The sequence below is a fragment of the Rhinatrema bivittatum genome, chromosome 3 (genome assembly GCF_901001135.1).
Source record: "Rhinatrema bivittatum chromosome 3, aRhiBiv1.1, whole genome shotgun sequence".
Classification (NCBI taxonomy): domain Eukaryota; kingdom Metazoa; phylum Chordata; class Amphibia; order Gymnophiona; family Rhinatrematidae; genus Rhinatrema; species Rhinatrema bivittatum.
In genome coordinates, this window is record NC_042617.1 from 147716688 (window position 1) to 147733101 (window position 16414).

Sequence of the window (16414 nt, forward strand, 5' to 3'; positions counted from 1 at the left end):
ATGTATATAAAGCAAGTGAGATCTTTACATTTTTAAACAGCGGTGCCACAGAGACATATCCAAGCAGTTTTCTTTTTTGGTCAATCCTGCTAGGGTCTGAGACTGCTAGGTTTGATCCCAGTGCAAATGCAATATCCACAGACCTTATTTCCTCATACTTTCTGATCAGCCAACAGGAGCTCAAATTTCATCATAGAATGACTTCAAACTGTAAAAATCTCAGATTTGTACTGGCAATCATATTTAAACTGGCTCCACAAAATATTTTTGAGACATTTTAGCATTAAAAAAGTGGCTGGATTCCTTAGTAAGAAGCATAGATTGTCAAATAAAACAGAATATTTATCTACTCTGATTAGTCTGTAATGTTTGCAGTCTATAAGATTAATGCAGAAAACTAAAATATTTTTGGATAATTAGAATAATTTATTTCTCTGAAGATAGTTCATCTTGGTCACACAAGTGGGTCATGTGACTGCACTCACCACGGAATGAGCAATTTTCTAGCATATGCATTCATTTGAAATGAAATAGGAAACATCAATGATGTTTCCTGTTTAGTTTCATTATGTTTTCAAATGGAATGAAAGAAAAACCAACAAAATTTTGTTTATTTTCAAAATGAAACTAAAAGAAAACTAACACTAAGAAGAAATATCTGCTGCGGTTTTGTGGCCTCCAACCCCCAATCCAAATCAAAATAAATGCTAGGGCCTCTTCAACCTCCCCTCTCAAAAAAAAATAAAAAATACTAGTTGTGGGAACCAGCTCTTCCCCCCACTTACCTTATCTGTGGAGTCTTGGTCAGTAAAAGGAGCAGGAGGGATGCCCACTCACTCCTGCTCTTCAGTTATCCCTTCCAAATGGTGCCAGCGGGGCCTGATACCAGTGTCATAGTGAATTCAAAATAGTGCTGATCTTAGGGCCAGCCAGCGCCACTTTGTTGTACGACTGTACAAGCATATGGCCATGCAACTAAATGGCATCTAACACCATTTTGAAGTCACTGTAGTGCCAGGGCCGGCTGATGCCATTTGAAGGAAGCAAGTGGGCATCCTTCATACCCCTTTAATTTATTTAAAAATTCTTATTGGCTGTTTTCCTGATTCTACAAAACATCCACAGTGGTGTAAAATTAAAACGATAACAAAAGAGCAAAGTAATCCCAAAAAAGAAAACCAACGAGCAAAAGGAAAACCAGTTGCTAGTTTAGAACAATTGCTCACTTTGTGTTTTTTTGGTTTTTTACAGTTTTTAAATTTTTAACTATTTTTCATAAAACATTTTTAGGAGAAAGTGAACTGCATCAGCAAGCCAGTCAGCGTCTCTCCTTAAACCTGGAGAGCGCTCGGTCTTCTCAATCACTTACAGTCACTTAGATATACAATTATTGTTATCAACACTTCTGAGTAGTATAACTCAAAAAAAGTCCTTATTGTACGCCAAGTAAGGCGGTTAAATTGCCTCAATGTGAAAACTACAAATTTCATGTAAATTGGACGGTATTGACAGCTTTTTATTTCAGGCTCAACTACGGCCGAAGTTTCGCTGACAGCAGCTTCATCAGGAGCCAGGATAGACTGTATTAACACGATGGAATTCAGTAGACAATTCCGTCTCTTATATGAAACAGTGTTACAGCCTGTTGACATTATCTTCTATTTACAGTGTTCACATCATTCCTTTTGCTTTCTGTCACTTCTAAAAATAGCATAGAAACAGACACTAATATTAGAAACAGTATGATTTACTTATCTTATCCGAAGGAGCAGAGTATAGAATCCTTACTTGGGACCAGGAGGTCTCCTACTTGAATTCAAAATGGACAGAAACCACATAACGTACAACAAACATTGTTTAAATCAAGCAGACCTGATTCTTGCGCAACCAATGAGAAACGAATGACATCATCACGTACTGATTTTGGAGTCAGTCACAGAAACACCTGTAGATCCAAACTTTGGTTCAACCCCTTAGGTTGCACTGTGTCAAGCCGGTGTATCCAACGCTGTTCAGCATTGGATACACCGGCTTGAGACAGCGTTGGATACACTGGCTTGACACAGTGCAACCTAAGGGGTTGAACCCAAGTTTGGATCTACAGGTGTTTCTGTGACTGATTAAAAAATCAGTACGTGATGTCATTCGTTTCTCATTGGTTGCGCAAGAATCAGGTCTGCTTGATTTAAACAATGTTTGTTGTAGTTATGTGGTTTCTGTCTATTTTGAATTCAAGTAGGAGACCTCCGGGTCCCAAGTAAGGATTCTATACTCTGCTCCTTCGGATAAGATAAGTAAATCATACTGTTTCTAATATTAGTGTCTGTTTCTATGCTATTTTTAGAAGTGACAGAAAGCAAAAGGAATGATGTGAACACTGTAAAAAGAAGATAATGTCAACAGGCTGTAAGACTTTGTTTCACATAAGAGACGGAATTGTCTACTGAATTCCATCGTGTTAATACTGTCTATCCTGGCTCCTGATGAAGCTGCTGTCAGCGAAACTTCGGCCGTAGTTGAGCCTGAAATAAAAAGCTGTCAATACCGTCCAATTTATATGAAATTTGTAGTTTTCACATTGAGGCAATTTAACCGCCTTACTTGGTGAACAATAAGGACTTTTTTTTGAGTTATACTACTCAGAAGTGTTGATAACAATAATTGTATATCTAAGTGACTGCAAGTGATTGAGAAGACCGAGCGCTCTCCAGGTTTAAGGAGAGACGCTGACTGGCTTGCTGATGCAGTTCACTTTCTCCTTAAAAATTTTTTATGAAAAATAGTTAATTTAAAAATTTAAAAACTGTAAAAAACAAAAAAACACAAAGTGAGCAATTGTTCTAAACTAGCAACTGGTTTTCCCTTTTGCTCGTTGGTAAAATTAAAACATGCATAAATAACCCCCCATGTATTAGGTACGTGGGGGCCAGTGTAGAGGGGAGCTGTATTGGGGGGCCCATGTAGGCCCCATTTTGTTATTTTTAATGTTTATTTTGGTTTGGCAAAAGAACCAAAACAAAATAAATATTAAATGACATGATACCTGGGGGAAAAACACAAAATATTTATGGGCTGCACATCTCTACAATTTTCTAGAGCTGTCTGGAAAAATAAGTCTTTCACTATTCATGCACAGTAGTTCCTGTGCTGCATTGGCCCTCACAGCTTCCCTCTGTTCTAGTTTGCTCATATCATTGGATATATTCTCTAGTGCTGTGGCCCACAGAACTTGCAAAGAGATTTTCTTTCTTTCTTTCAGCTCTACCCTTGGCCCTTGCTCACTCCATGCATCCTCGGGCCACTTATCTAAGAGACTTACTGAACACACTAGCAGACTTTCTCCATATAGGTTTCCATCCTCTCGAATGGTCTCGGACTACATATGTAGCAAGAAAAATCTTCTAGCGCTGAGGTCAACCAAACTTGCCCTCTGTGTCCGAATCTAACCATATGGTGCACAGATTCTACTCCCTACCCATGTTTCCAATGCGTTCCCATAGAGGCCTTTCTTCCATCAAGGGCCTCTTAAATGTGTCTCTTCTGCTGCCTCTCATAGCCAGCACTCTTGTAATGCTGAACCGGGACGGGGTTCACTGTTCCTCAGAGCCACGTCCTGGCCGAGACCAGTATGCTTCCCATACTTCTCAATCTATCACACCAGTAACCAATTCGCCTTCTCACAAGTCAGTCTCAAATCGTAGACTCACTGATGTTCTCAGATACTGGTAGCGTCACAAAACCTTCCACACACAAATCCTACCATTCAAAATGGCATGATTTACCACATGACGCATACAAAAGGGTATTACCCTTTTTCTTTTTTCTACATCACTCTTTTCTCTTGCTCCCTCGGATTCTGCTTCCCAGACATCCTCCACATAGGTACACCTCTGTTCCAATTGGTGTATTGTTTGGGAGTGGGGATACCCGATTAATGGTAAACCCCTTCTGAGTCAGCTTATCATGGATTATCCACTGATCAAGCCATCTCTATTTTCATTAGTCACGGAATGGAACCTATATTTCGTGCTTATAAGTCTCATACGTTCTCCATTTGAGCCTTTCCATTCCTCTCATTTCACAGTTTGGCATGGGAAATTCTTTCCCTCATAAAAGTCACTTCTGCCAACAGGGTCAGTGAGTTACACACCTTGTTTCATACTCATCCGACCCTGCGTTCCTCCATGACCAAGTGGTTTTATGTATTCAACTTCATATCCTCCTTAAGGTAGACGTTGCATCTCATCTTACTCAGAATATACTCTGCCCATTTTTCCACCCCTTGGACAGTAGTAGTGCACTTGCATTCTATCTAGATCGCACTACACTCCATAGGAATTCCACCTAACTCTTTCCTTCTGTGGCAAGAGTAAAGCTGCGAGTTCCAGTGGGCAAACAGACCTATTCCTCCTAATTGACGGTCTGTATCTCTTCTCCTACCAACAAGCAGGCATTTCACTGCAACACTGTGTGTAACCACACTCTGTTGCGTCCCTCCCAGTCTCAATAGCTTCCCTTTGGCCGGTGCTGCTTGTACATATTTATCAGGCTGCAACCTGGAGCTCTCTCCATACCTTCACAGCCATTATTGCTTAGATATGACTAGCCGGCATGCTCCATGTTTGGCCAGTCCGTCTACTATTCTTTTCGGTTTAACTACCCAACATCCTTCCACCAACCCGTTAAGGGTTTCAAGATGCCCTCCGTTCCAAATTCCAACCCCGTCATTGCGCCTTTTGCACGTCTTGGGTGCATTTGGGGCACTCTCTGGCATCCTCAGCTCGGTACTCACCCATATGTGAGGACTACCATCCTGCTTGTCCTGTGAGAAAGCAAATGTTGCTTACCTGTAACAGGTGTTCTCACAGGGCAGCAGGATGTTAGTCCTCATGAAACCCACCCGCCACCCCGCGGAGTTGGCTTTGTATACGTTTTCACTTTTATTTTAGTTTCGCTTGCGCTTTTTGCTGTAAGATGAGACTGAGGGAGACACCTGTGGTCACAGGGATAATTGCAGACTAAGCATGCTCGGTGCACTCAGTGTGCCAGTGTCAGTCAAAGCTTTGTAGAAACTTTGACAGAAAAGTTTTCTGTTCAGGGCTCCATCCTGTGATGTCACCCATATGTGAGGACTAACATCCTGCTGTCCTGTGAGAACACCTGTTATAGGTAAGCACCATTTGCTATCTCCCTCACTTGCTTAAAACTGAACTGGGAACAGGGGGGATTGGCCTTACCAGACCTTGTAGAATACAATTTAATAAGTTTACTGCAAATAATACGGGACTGGGTGTATAATAAGTCCGATTGTATCAATATAGAGGGCGACAAATTCTGGTAACACCTTTATTTTATTTATTTAACGCTTTTATATACCGACATTTGTTTGACATATCACATTGGTTTAAAGTAAACATGTGAAGGATGAAAGGGAAATTACATCATAACAAATTGAGTAACTGTTTCCTATCAATAATAATGACAACTATATAGTTCGAAGGGCAAAAAGGAAGTGACTTGCGGTTTGTCCTTCATGCCCAACCCAAGTCACTTCCCACTGGTGTAACTAACAATGTTTTAATATCCCTCTTGAGATGGGCATGGAGATGCTTATTGCAACGCTACAATCACTCCTCCACTTTTTCACAATTGCTACTTATACAAGGGAACTTGAACTTTATTCCAGGTAGCCAATTGAGGGACTTTAAGAACTGGTCCACTCGTGGAATCACTCAACTGCAACAGGTTTTGTCCGAGGTGGGGAAACTGCATACCTTTGCCACCTTGAAAGAGTCATATGTTCTTATGGACTCAAGCTATTTCTCCTATCTTCAGCTGAAAAGCTATGTGGCCTCCCTGCCCATTCAGGAACTAAACAATGTCTTAGACTCCCTGGATAACCTCTTTTGCCCAGATTTAGATAAATGCTCGGTGGCTATTCTGCGGCGGAAACTATGAAAAAAACTCTTCTCAGCCTGATCACACAGCAGCAGTTGCCCATTGGTCACAGGATGGAGATCTACAAATCACAGAAGCCATGGTTGCTTACAGTTTTCTTCACTTGAAAGACCTTTCAGGGAATATAGCTCTATGAGAACTCCATCAAAAATTCTTGCAAAGAGCCTACGTTTCACAAGTGCAAGCATTTCGGGCTGGCATTGCACAGTCACCACTCTGCCCGCAATGCCTGGGGTAACCAGGTACATTAACTTATGCCTTCTGGTCCTGCTCTAAATCTCAACAATTTTGGTCAGAAATCATGACATGTCTCTCCAAGATCTTATCTTATTCCATACCACTGAATTACGATGCTATTCTTTTTGATCATCTATCTCCAATATGCCTTAAATTTTGAGGAGAGGCCTTACTTTTTTGAAAAGCATCCTTACTGGGCATAAAAGCCATCCTGCTGAACTGGAAAGAAGCTGTAGGCCTCTCCTTTTGGACCTGGCGCAATCTGTTCCACAATAGACTTACATAGAAACATAGAAACATAGAAATGATGGCAGAAGAAGACCAAACGGCCCATCCAGTCTGCCCAGCAAGCTATGTACTTTTTTTTTTTTTTCACATACTTGTTACTCTTGGCTTTTAATACCTTTTAGTTCTATTTCCCTTCCACCCCACCATTAATGCAGAGAGCATTGCTGGAACTGCATCCAAGTGAATATCTAGCTTAATTAGGGGTAGTAACCGCCGCAATAAGCAAGCTACACCCATGCCTCTGTCCACCCAGACTATGCAATTCGGATCTTGTTCGTTGTTGTCCATATACAGATCCTCTTTCCCTGCCGTTGTATCAGAGAGCTATGCGTTGACAAAGAAGTGTTAGACTTTCTCCCCTGCCGTTGAAGCAGAGTGCTATACTGGATATGTATTGAAAGCAAAGTATCGACTTATTTGGTTTTGGGGAAGTAACCGCCGTAACAAGCAAGCTACATCTCGCTTTTTTGTGAATGCAAAACCTTTTTTTCTTTTTTTTTTTCTTCCACATTTCCTCTTGCTGTTGAAGCCCAGAGCAACATTGGAGTCTCACCAACCGTGTGCATGTACATCGAAAAGAAAATTATTCCTTACCTGCTAATTTTCGTTCCTGTAGTACCATGGATCAGTCCAGACAGTAGGTTATATCCCCCGACCAGCAGATGGACTATAAAGCTTCGCACCAGACCTTTAGGAAACAGACCTTTAAGAGGACTTAGTTCGGCTACTTATACGCTCTCTCTTTCCAAAAGCCAGAAGTTTAGTCTTGAACAGTGTTATGACTCTCTCTCTATGCATACAAGGTTTTTCTTTCCCTTCCTTTCTTTTTAAGTGCCAAAATTTTCTGTGTGTTTTTCTGACTATTCAGGGGATGAGGGTGAGGGGGAGTTGGGTTAATAATTCTATCACCGTTAGTATCAATGTTATTTTGATCTGTGTTTATGGGGTATGTATGTAACCAACATGCTCCATTTCATGCTATGTTTGTCAGTTATACTATTTTCAATAAAAAACAGATTAACCATAGACAGAGGATAGGATTGTGGCAGGGATTTCCAAACAATAAGAGGACAGGATAGATTATCATGAATACTCCCAAATTGACAACCGAAAATCATGTAAATTCGAGCAGAAAAATGAGATGGGACAATGCACCCGTTTCAAGCTTACAAGACCAACAAAAGGTATCCCCACCCAATTTATTTCCCCATTTGGATTGGGGTCCACAATGCCAGTGAGCAATAAAAAGTAAAGACCGGGAAATAGAGGCAGACTGAGAGATCCTTAAGGATTTATCCCAAAATAAAGACCACTAACTTTCATCAAAATCCAAGTAACATTCTAACTTCCATACTATTTCAATACCCAGGCATCTGCAGCTAGATTTTATCTTCAGCAACTTATAAAAAGATGCCGCCTGCTTCCCAGGCACCCAGATAGATCTACAGAACTGAGACATTTTTTATTCATTTTCCAGCCTGACAAAACCACACCACTAGACTGCATTCAGTGTGACAACTGCAACCTTCTGAAACACTGTTGAGTTGGACATGAAAAAAAAAACCATTGAAGGGGTTGGAAAGGTAAAAGCGTGCCCCCTCAATCACTTATCCCAAATACCAGAGCCCTGTTTCTTGCCACCAAATCCAATTAAGAACAGTCCCATTTAACTTAGAGAGATCATTAAACCACAAGGGCAGCCTTTGAGACACATTAGGAAGAAATCCTAATTTCCTGCCTTTGGTATGGAAGGCTGCCACAGTAGCATGCAACTCAAAGCCACCCTTCAGAGCTTTTGGCAAGGCTGTATCTGGACAAGATGATATAGGAATAGGAGCAACTAATGCTTCTTCAAAAGATAACCAGATCAGTAAAACATCTGTCCCACATCATACATCCAGCTAGTACCCTGTTATAAGAGAAAAGCCAAACAGTACAATTCTAGATCTGAGAAGTTTATACCAATCAAATCCTTTTGTCATGGGGTGCCAGGCTGGAGATGGGATACACCCCCATAGGTGCAGTGCAAGGCTGAGCAAAGGCCAGTATTCTGCCTAGCCAGCCCCCTCCCTGGCAGCTTGAACCTTTAGGGGCCGATAGGCTGCATTGGCAGTACATCATCCTGGAAGCTGGACTGATGCTGATCTTGGCAGGATCTGGATTAGCTGAATAAGACTGGCTAGGCTGGATGTGACTGAACCTAATGACTGGATGCTGGAGCAGGAGTTTAGTGAGATACTGAGCAAGGGCTGGGAAAGGATACTGAACAGGGAATTGGAATGGATACAGATAGGGGCAAGACAAGGCAAAGCAGGGAATGGATTCTAGGGACTGGACTGGGCAGGATAGAAAAAGCCCAGATGACAGGACCAGACAAGGACAACAGAGAACACAAAGGCCCCAAGGCAGCAGTACAGAAGGCCCGTAGACCGCTTAAGCATAAGACCTGGAGGCCACAAGGTAAAGCCTAGATAGGCCACAAGACAAGGTTCAAGATAACAGAAGGCCCAGAGGACCCAAGACCGGGAGAGGCCTAGATAGGCTGCAAGACAAAGTACAAGGTAAGAGAAGGCCAAGAGGCCACAAGACATGGAGGGGCCAGGTCAGAGAACCAAGGGTGACGCCATGAAGAGGCTCTAAGGTTCTGGCAAGGCAGGGGTTAAATGTGACTGGAGCTTGGCTGTAATGCGAGCAATGAGGAAAAGCTTGGCAAGGCAGAAGGTGAGATTCTCTGAGGACCCCTGGTGGAGGGAAGGATGTACAACAGGCTAAATCAGGGCACAGAGCCTGTGAAACTGGCAAAACCATGACACCTTTGGTAGTTTGTGTATGAAGCGCTCTTCCATAAAGAGGCAGTTAGAGCTCTTTAAATTCACTTATGCACTTGACCCTTCCAAGGGCATAGGGAGTCTGCTGAATACATAAATTAATTTAGGAACGATCATCATTTTGATGGCAAGGGAATTTGTTTGCCCATTCCTGGAAGACCTAATTAAGGACAGCACACAAGAATAAGCATTGCTTTCTCTACACAAGATGTCAGTCTTCTACAAAATGTGGGCTTTTCTGTTCAGATTCAAGAAGTCAAATTTAGTACCTACTCAAAGGGTAAAATCCATTGGAGCATGGATAGGCTTGATGCAGGAGAGAGCATTTCTGGTGTGGGATTGAATCTATACCATAATATCACTCATACACAAACTACTGACCTTCCAACACATGACAACCAGAGCAGTTCTCATTGTATCAGGTCATATGGTGCTGGCTATTGCACATGGTTCCACTGACCTGACTTCATACCTTTATCTACACTGAGGTCTACTCTGACAGTGGGATCAGCTAACCCAACCATTATCAACGCCAGTCCACATTTCTAAGTTGAGAGTTACACTGGTGGTAAAAACCCCCACCTGTTTTAGGATGGAGTGTGGCTTCGTGCTCTTCCTCATAAAATTTTGCTAGCGATGGACACTTCCTTGAAAGGAGGGGGTGCTCACATGGGATCATTCTGATCCCATGGCTTCTCTGCAAGGAAGCATTAAAGATTTGGGAGTGTGCAACCAGATATTGCCCTGACCTACATGCCTATCTTACAGCAATATCCATCATGCTGGCAGATTGCCTCAGCAAAGTATTCCTACTGCACGAATGGTTCTTGCGATACTCAACAGATAATGAATTATTTGACTTAGGGGTCAGCTATTGATTTGACCTGTTGGCATCAGAGCAGAATAGAAAACTAGATATAATTTTCCATACTTCTACCCACCAATCTCAGACTAGCTCAGGACACTTTCCTCTTCGATCAGGGGACAAGTTTTATATGCGCTTTTCTACCCATACCACTTATTGCTAGAACAGTGCAAAAGCTGCCGCAAAATGGTGCTTGCTTGAGTCTTATAGCTCCATTTTTGCCCTGAGACGCATGCTTTGCATATCTTGACTACTTTTCAGCAGTCTCCCCATATGACTGGGGACAATGGTGTTCTCTCAGGATAAACGAACATTCTATAATCCAAACCTTCCATGCCTCAATCTAAAGGCTTGGCTATTGAACACTCAGTAATTGCTCTTCTCACGTTGCCTTAAGTGGTTAAATACATTTAAGTTCCAGATAGAAAGCCATCCATCAGAAAAAGCTCTGCCTTCAAATGGATTGGATATTACAATTGTTGCCAACACAAAATCTTGGGCCTACTTTCTTGTGAGCCCAAACGCTTGATAATGTACTTGCTGCTACAATCTGTCCCAGACCTCACCACTTCATCAATAAATGTACATCTTAGTACCTTAGTAGCTTACTGCGTTCAACTACATGTTAAACCCATCTCTACTCATCCCTGATATGAAAACATCTGCTTTCATGGGCCTTGCATGTTATCCTTTCTCAGCTCATGAAGCAGTCTTTCAGTTCTCTACAGATGGTTTTTCTTAAGGAAAATAGCTTTCTTCATTGCAGTTACCTCACCTACAAGAGTCATCAAACTCCAAGATTGTGTCTGCTGTATATCATACTTGTGATTCATCCATGATTGTGTAGTACTTCCCGCTCACCCAAAATTTCTACTATATCAATTTCTACTATATCAATCACTCTGCTATATCAATCACTCCATCGTACTATCTACTTTCTTTCCGAGACCACATGTCCATAAAGGAGAAAGATAACCTTCATACCTTAGATCAGTGGTTCTCAACCTTTTTTCGGTTGGGACACATCTGACCGATAGTTTTCACATGCATGACACACTGAACGCATGACTGTCACAGGGCTAAAGGCAAACACATACTCTTCATCCATGGGAGCCCCCCTGACCCCCAACAATGGGTGCAGAGCAGAACTAGAACATTCCCTCTACAACTTGTTATACAAAAAAGATATTCTGGTATCATTTCAATAACAGCAACACAAACTCCCTCTACTACCAGGCACAATAGCCCTACTTACGAAAAGACAGCAGTTTATTACCAATACATATCCTAATGAGAAAACACAACAAATAAGACTGATACAAATGCCTACGTGCTAGTAAAATGCCTCACCTTGATCACACACTCAAAAAACAACCTTCACCAAATACAGAAAGACCACAATTACAAATAGGGGGACAGAAACTGGAATGGAAACCCAAAAAAGCTACTCTGCATGCAGTGCAAACCTGGAGAAAATGGAAGCAGAAATATAGCATTTAACACACTCCCAGGATCTGCAATAATGCACACAAACTAATCAAAAAAGTTACACCTGTATTTAGGAACACAATCAAACAGTAACAACCCAACCTATGAAATGTCAATACTACAAATATTAAACCAGGCCCTAAACACCAAAACACCTCCTATTAGAAAAACAGAACAAGCCAAACTGCTATAGATCCCTTCATAGAAACTACAAGCTTTCAGAACACCCTTACCTGGGTCACACATGCAGAACGCAGACAGGACCTGACCAAATACAGAATAAAGAGACCATAAAGCTAATGCTTTTTTGTTTTTCCATTATTTTACTGCATACAGTTTGGCTTCTTGCTGTTTCTGCATCACTTTTTCTCTGCACATTTCTATTTACACATTCCTTAATAAATATAAAATAATAATTGTAAAACTATACTAATAAAGAGAATGTTTCAAACATCTGATAGATTAACATCCAATAATTTAAAACTCATAAAAATTATTAAAAATTCTCCATATACCAATAAAATATTTCAAACAGCAGACATCACATAATACCCAATAATTAAAATGAGTCAATCAAGAAAAATGAACTTAAAAGCCACCTTAACTTACCCTCTCCAGCAACTCTCCTACTCCTTTTCCTTACAGGCCAGTAGCACACACCGGAAGCAGTAGTGGCTGCTGAACCTCTGTCCTCATGTACCTTTTCCTTAGGACTCACGACCAGTCTCTCTGTCTCTTACACAAACTCACACACACACACACACACACACACACACACACACACACCAGTTTCTATCTCTCACAAACCAGTCACCTCCCTGACCTGTCAGTCTCTCACTCATCAGTCACCTCCATAACCAGTCTTTGTCACATACATGTTCTCTCACTTACACACACACACTCAATCACACACATGATCTCTCACATGCAAGCTCTGTCACATACACTCTCTCTTTCACTCTCTTACTTACACACATGCCGGCTCACTCTCAATTTCACTTCCTGCCATCACCCCCCCTCCCCCTGAGCACAAATGGGAGCTGCAGCAGCTTCATCCTCCAGCCCCTGCAGTCTAAAAAAAAAAAAAAAAAAAATCCCAGCAGCCGCAGGGACTAAAGCTGCACTCTCCCATTGCGGATTGTCAGCTGATGCTCTTTTTTTCTCCAAACCCGCGCTGCCACTACTTTTGAATGCAGCATGGCCCTTTCTTCTTCCCACATCCCACTATACATCACTTCCTCTTCTGGGCAGTGGGGGCGGGGGGAAGAAGAATAAAAGGCCATGGTGCAGTTGCCAACTGCTACTGACACTGATGGTGCTGGTGGCTTGAGTGTGCTGACAGCCCGGGCAGCAATGTCAGCAATAGAAGGATGTCTGTCTCTCTTGCTGGAGTGAAAGGAGAATGAGAGAAGAGCAGCTGGGCCAGCGGGAGTGCACGACACACCTGCCGGTGCTTGGGGACACATTGGTGTGTCACGATTAAATAGCCATGGAATACCTGCCCACCTCCCTGAAGAGTCAACTACCTAGCTAGATTTAGCTATGATATAGACTGAGGATGCTCATGAAGCAACACCTGCATGGGAACTCTCACACATGCTCAGTAAAGCTCAAAGCTCTATTAGCTGGGAGAGAGGAGTCCATTTGCTCACAACTCACCAGTTGAGAATCTCTGCCTTAGATTGTAAAAGAGTCTTTCCTAGTATAAGAGAAAAACTCAACTACATTACCAGGCTTTGTATGTATTTGTTGCATAGGACCCTAACAGATTTGGCATCACAGTCATTAAACATACATGTCTTCCTGGATAGCAGAATATATTCAGTGCTGCTATACCTTAACAAGACTGCAGATTCCAGATTCCATTGAAGCTCATCAGATTAGAGCTATTGCTTCAACTGTTGCTCAGCTTAGAGAAGTACCCCTCAAGGACCATGTGCAAAACTGCAGCTTGCTAATCAGTTCACACCTTTCTTTCATTGCTGTCTGGACAACCTCTCAAAGACTGACAGTAAATTCGACAAGCAGTTCTGTGTAACCTTTTCTCGCAGTAGTCTATTGACCATGGTGTGATCCGGGTTGCTTGATCAGTAATTGCTCCACTGCAACCCTCAGTTTGGGACTCCACACATGTAATGGCTAATTCAGCCTGCTTATTGACAGAAAATGCAAGTTTTCTCACCCTATATGGTGTTTTCTGTAAATAACAGGATTAAATAGCCATGGAATACCTACCCACCTCCCTGAACAGTCAACTACCTAGCTAGATTTAGCTATGATATAGACTGAGGAGGCTCATGAAGCAACACCTGCATGGGAACTCACACATGCTCAGTAAAGCTCAAAGCTCTATTAGCTGGGAGAGAGGAGTCCATTTGGTGCTCCCAGATGTCACCCACATATTAATGGCTAATTCATCCTGCTATGTATGGAAAACACCGTTTACAATGAGCAAACTTGCGTTTTCAAAACTGTAAAAATCAAATGAAGGGGCACTTTATCTTTTTTTCACTTCTTCCAAGTTTTTTGTGTTTGTACTTTTGCATCTGATGTCTGTATTTGCTTTTATGTTGTGCCAGCATTGGTGTGAAAACTGGATTAATCAGGTTTGTGTTTTCTAGATGTGACATAGGAATGAGAACTCGTGAAGAACATGTCTTTGTTAATTCAGTTGGATCTTCCTCCCACTATATAGCAATAGAATAGTGTGTAGAGAGATGTCAAAAATTGAGCTTTTCCTGGAAACAGGAGAGAAATGCAGGCTCTTCAGTCAGTTGTAGAGGCTTTATTGTCAGGCTTAATTTGGCCATCCCCTGGCTGTTCTTTCTAACCTGAAAAACCCCATTGCATGGGTGATAAACAACAAATAAAAGTATAGAATCTGGGTTAGTAGTTTGAGCCAATGAGTACAACAATATAGAAACAGCCTACTTAAGATTATCCACCCATATATTTAGTTCTGCATAGTGCTTTACACATAAATAAACCACCTTTTGTGGCAACAGATTACTGTTCAGATGGGTTTGCACAAACAAATCATCATGCATCTGTGGTACTTAGATATAATAGTATAGATAAAATTTGAACAGAAGAATCCCATACACTACACTGAGAAATATAAAAATTCAGTTCTTCTATACAGCCAGCCAAAACAAATGTGTGTTTTTATAGTAAATAGCTAGTTTCAATTTAATTACTTTTACTGTTCAAAATGGAAAGAAAATTAAGACATGCCCTTCAGCCAAATTATGTCTGTGTAGTTTTAGTCAATGTAGTAAGTTTATCGTTAAGTCATTTCTTTCATTTTCTAATTTGTTTCTATTACTGATATGGTACAGTTTTGCTTTTGGGAGTTTTTAGTGTTGTCTGTATTAGGGGATTTAATACATTTATTTGTAGCAGTTTTTACTTTAATATATATTCTCTCAAAGTTCATTCTGATATTTGTGACCTTTACAGGGTTTTTTTTGTTTTCTTTTCTTGCAGTTCTCTGTCCTACTTAAAGCCGCTTTATTCCAAGAACTACATCATATCAAGCATTGAGATGACCTTGCATTGATCCTTTGACAAAAACTCAATTTCCATGGATAGTTTGAGTTCTCTTTCCATTGGCACTGTAACTCAAGCTCTTTCACTTTCCATCAGTATTCAGAGCCTAAAACCTAGGAATTTTCAGCATGGTGATAGAATTTATCCATTTTCCCCTAGTGGTATTCTGTGATAGCATATACTTCCGTTACTGTCATGTACTTGAGTGTAGAACAAATGGAAACATTGTACAGTTTTAACCACAAGTATTGTTTTAATTGTTAAAATCTATTTTTACAGTAAAAAGTTGGCATTTTCCTACCTCTTCATAGTGGGGGGAAAAAGTAACTTTAAATAATGTAAATACTAACCCTACAGTTTTAACTAGCGTATAGTTACTGCCTGAATTTATTCCTATCTTAAATATGTAAAAGGGATCAAACACTAAACTGCACTGAAGAATTCTTTTCATATTCAAGACAGTTCATATTAAGTGTCTTCAGAACAGAGGGTAATAGTCACTAACATTGATAGCCTAGAAAAGAACTCTGAATAGAACTACAGGAATAATGCAATGGACCTTGCACTGCTGACGGGGAAGAAGAATGGAAAGACATGAGCTTTTTGTTCAAAACAGTCAAAATTAGAAGATTAGGGCCTGATTTTCAAAAGTATTTACACACTTAAAACTGGGTTTTACATGTGTAAATGCACTTTACCCGAGTAAGTGGGCTTTTGAAAATTGCTATAGTATATGCCATTGAATTGTCAATAGGTTTTTCCTACATAGTGCACTTAATGTGGGCAATGGCTTTTGAAAATTACTTAAATAGTATGTTACATTTACATATGTAACTCCTTTGAAAACTCACCTGCAAGCCTGTTTAAAATGATTTGTTAAAGAGCTTATTGTACCTTTAAAATATGAGTGTGTAGAAGAGCATGGAAAAGCTTAAATGACAAAAGCCAAGCTTTGTTGAATTGTGCATAGTTGCTCATTATGCCCAGTGTAATAGACTTTCTGCATTCAGAGTCAGTAGAAAATAGCTTGTGAATACCTAAGCATAGTTGCAAAGCCATAGGTTTCTTTTTTCATGCTAGCTTTCCATTTCTGCCATGTTGATCTCCTGGAAAAACACAGGGGCTGGAATCAGGCACTTTTTTTGACAGCATAGCTGCCTTTCTGTACAAAGGATCAGTAACAAATTTAGGACTTGATTTA

At 40.9% G+C, this 16414-nt stretch overlaps 1 protein-coding gene across 1 annotated transcript in view; it reads left to right on the top strand.

Annotated features, from left to right (window-relative positions):
- FEZ2 (fasciculation and elongation protein zeta 2) overlaps positions 1-15579 on the top strand; it is a 204408-nt gene extending 188829 nt beyond the window's left edge. The window contains exon 10 of the mRNA XM_029593827.1: positions 15151-15579. Within this exon, the coding sequence (XP_029449687.1) occupies positions 15151-15167 (17 nt within the window). The 3' untranslated portion in view covers positions 15168-15579. The remainder of the gene's footprint in view (positions 1-15150) is intronic.
- Positions 15580-16414: the final 835 nt, after the last annotated feature.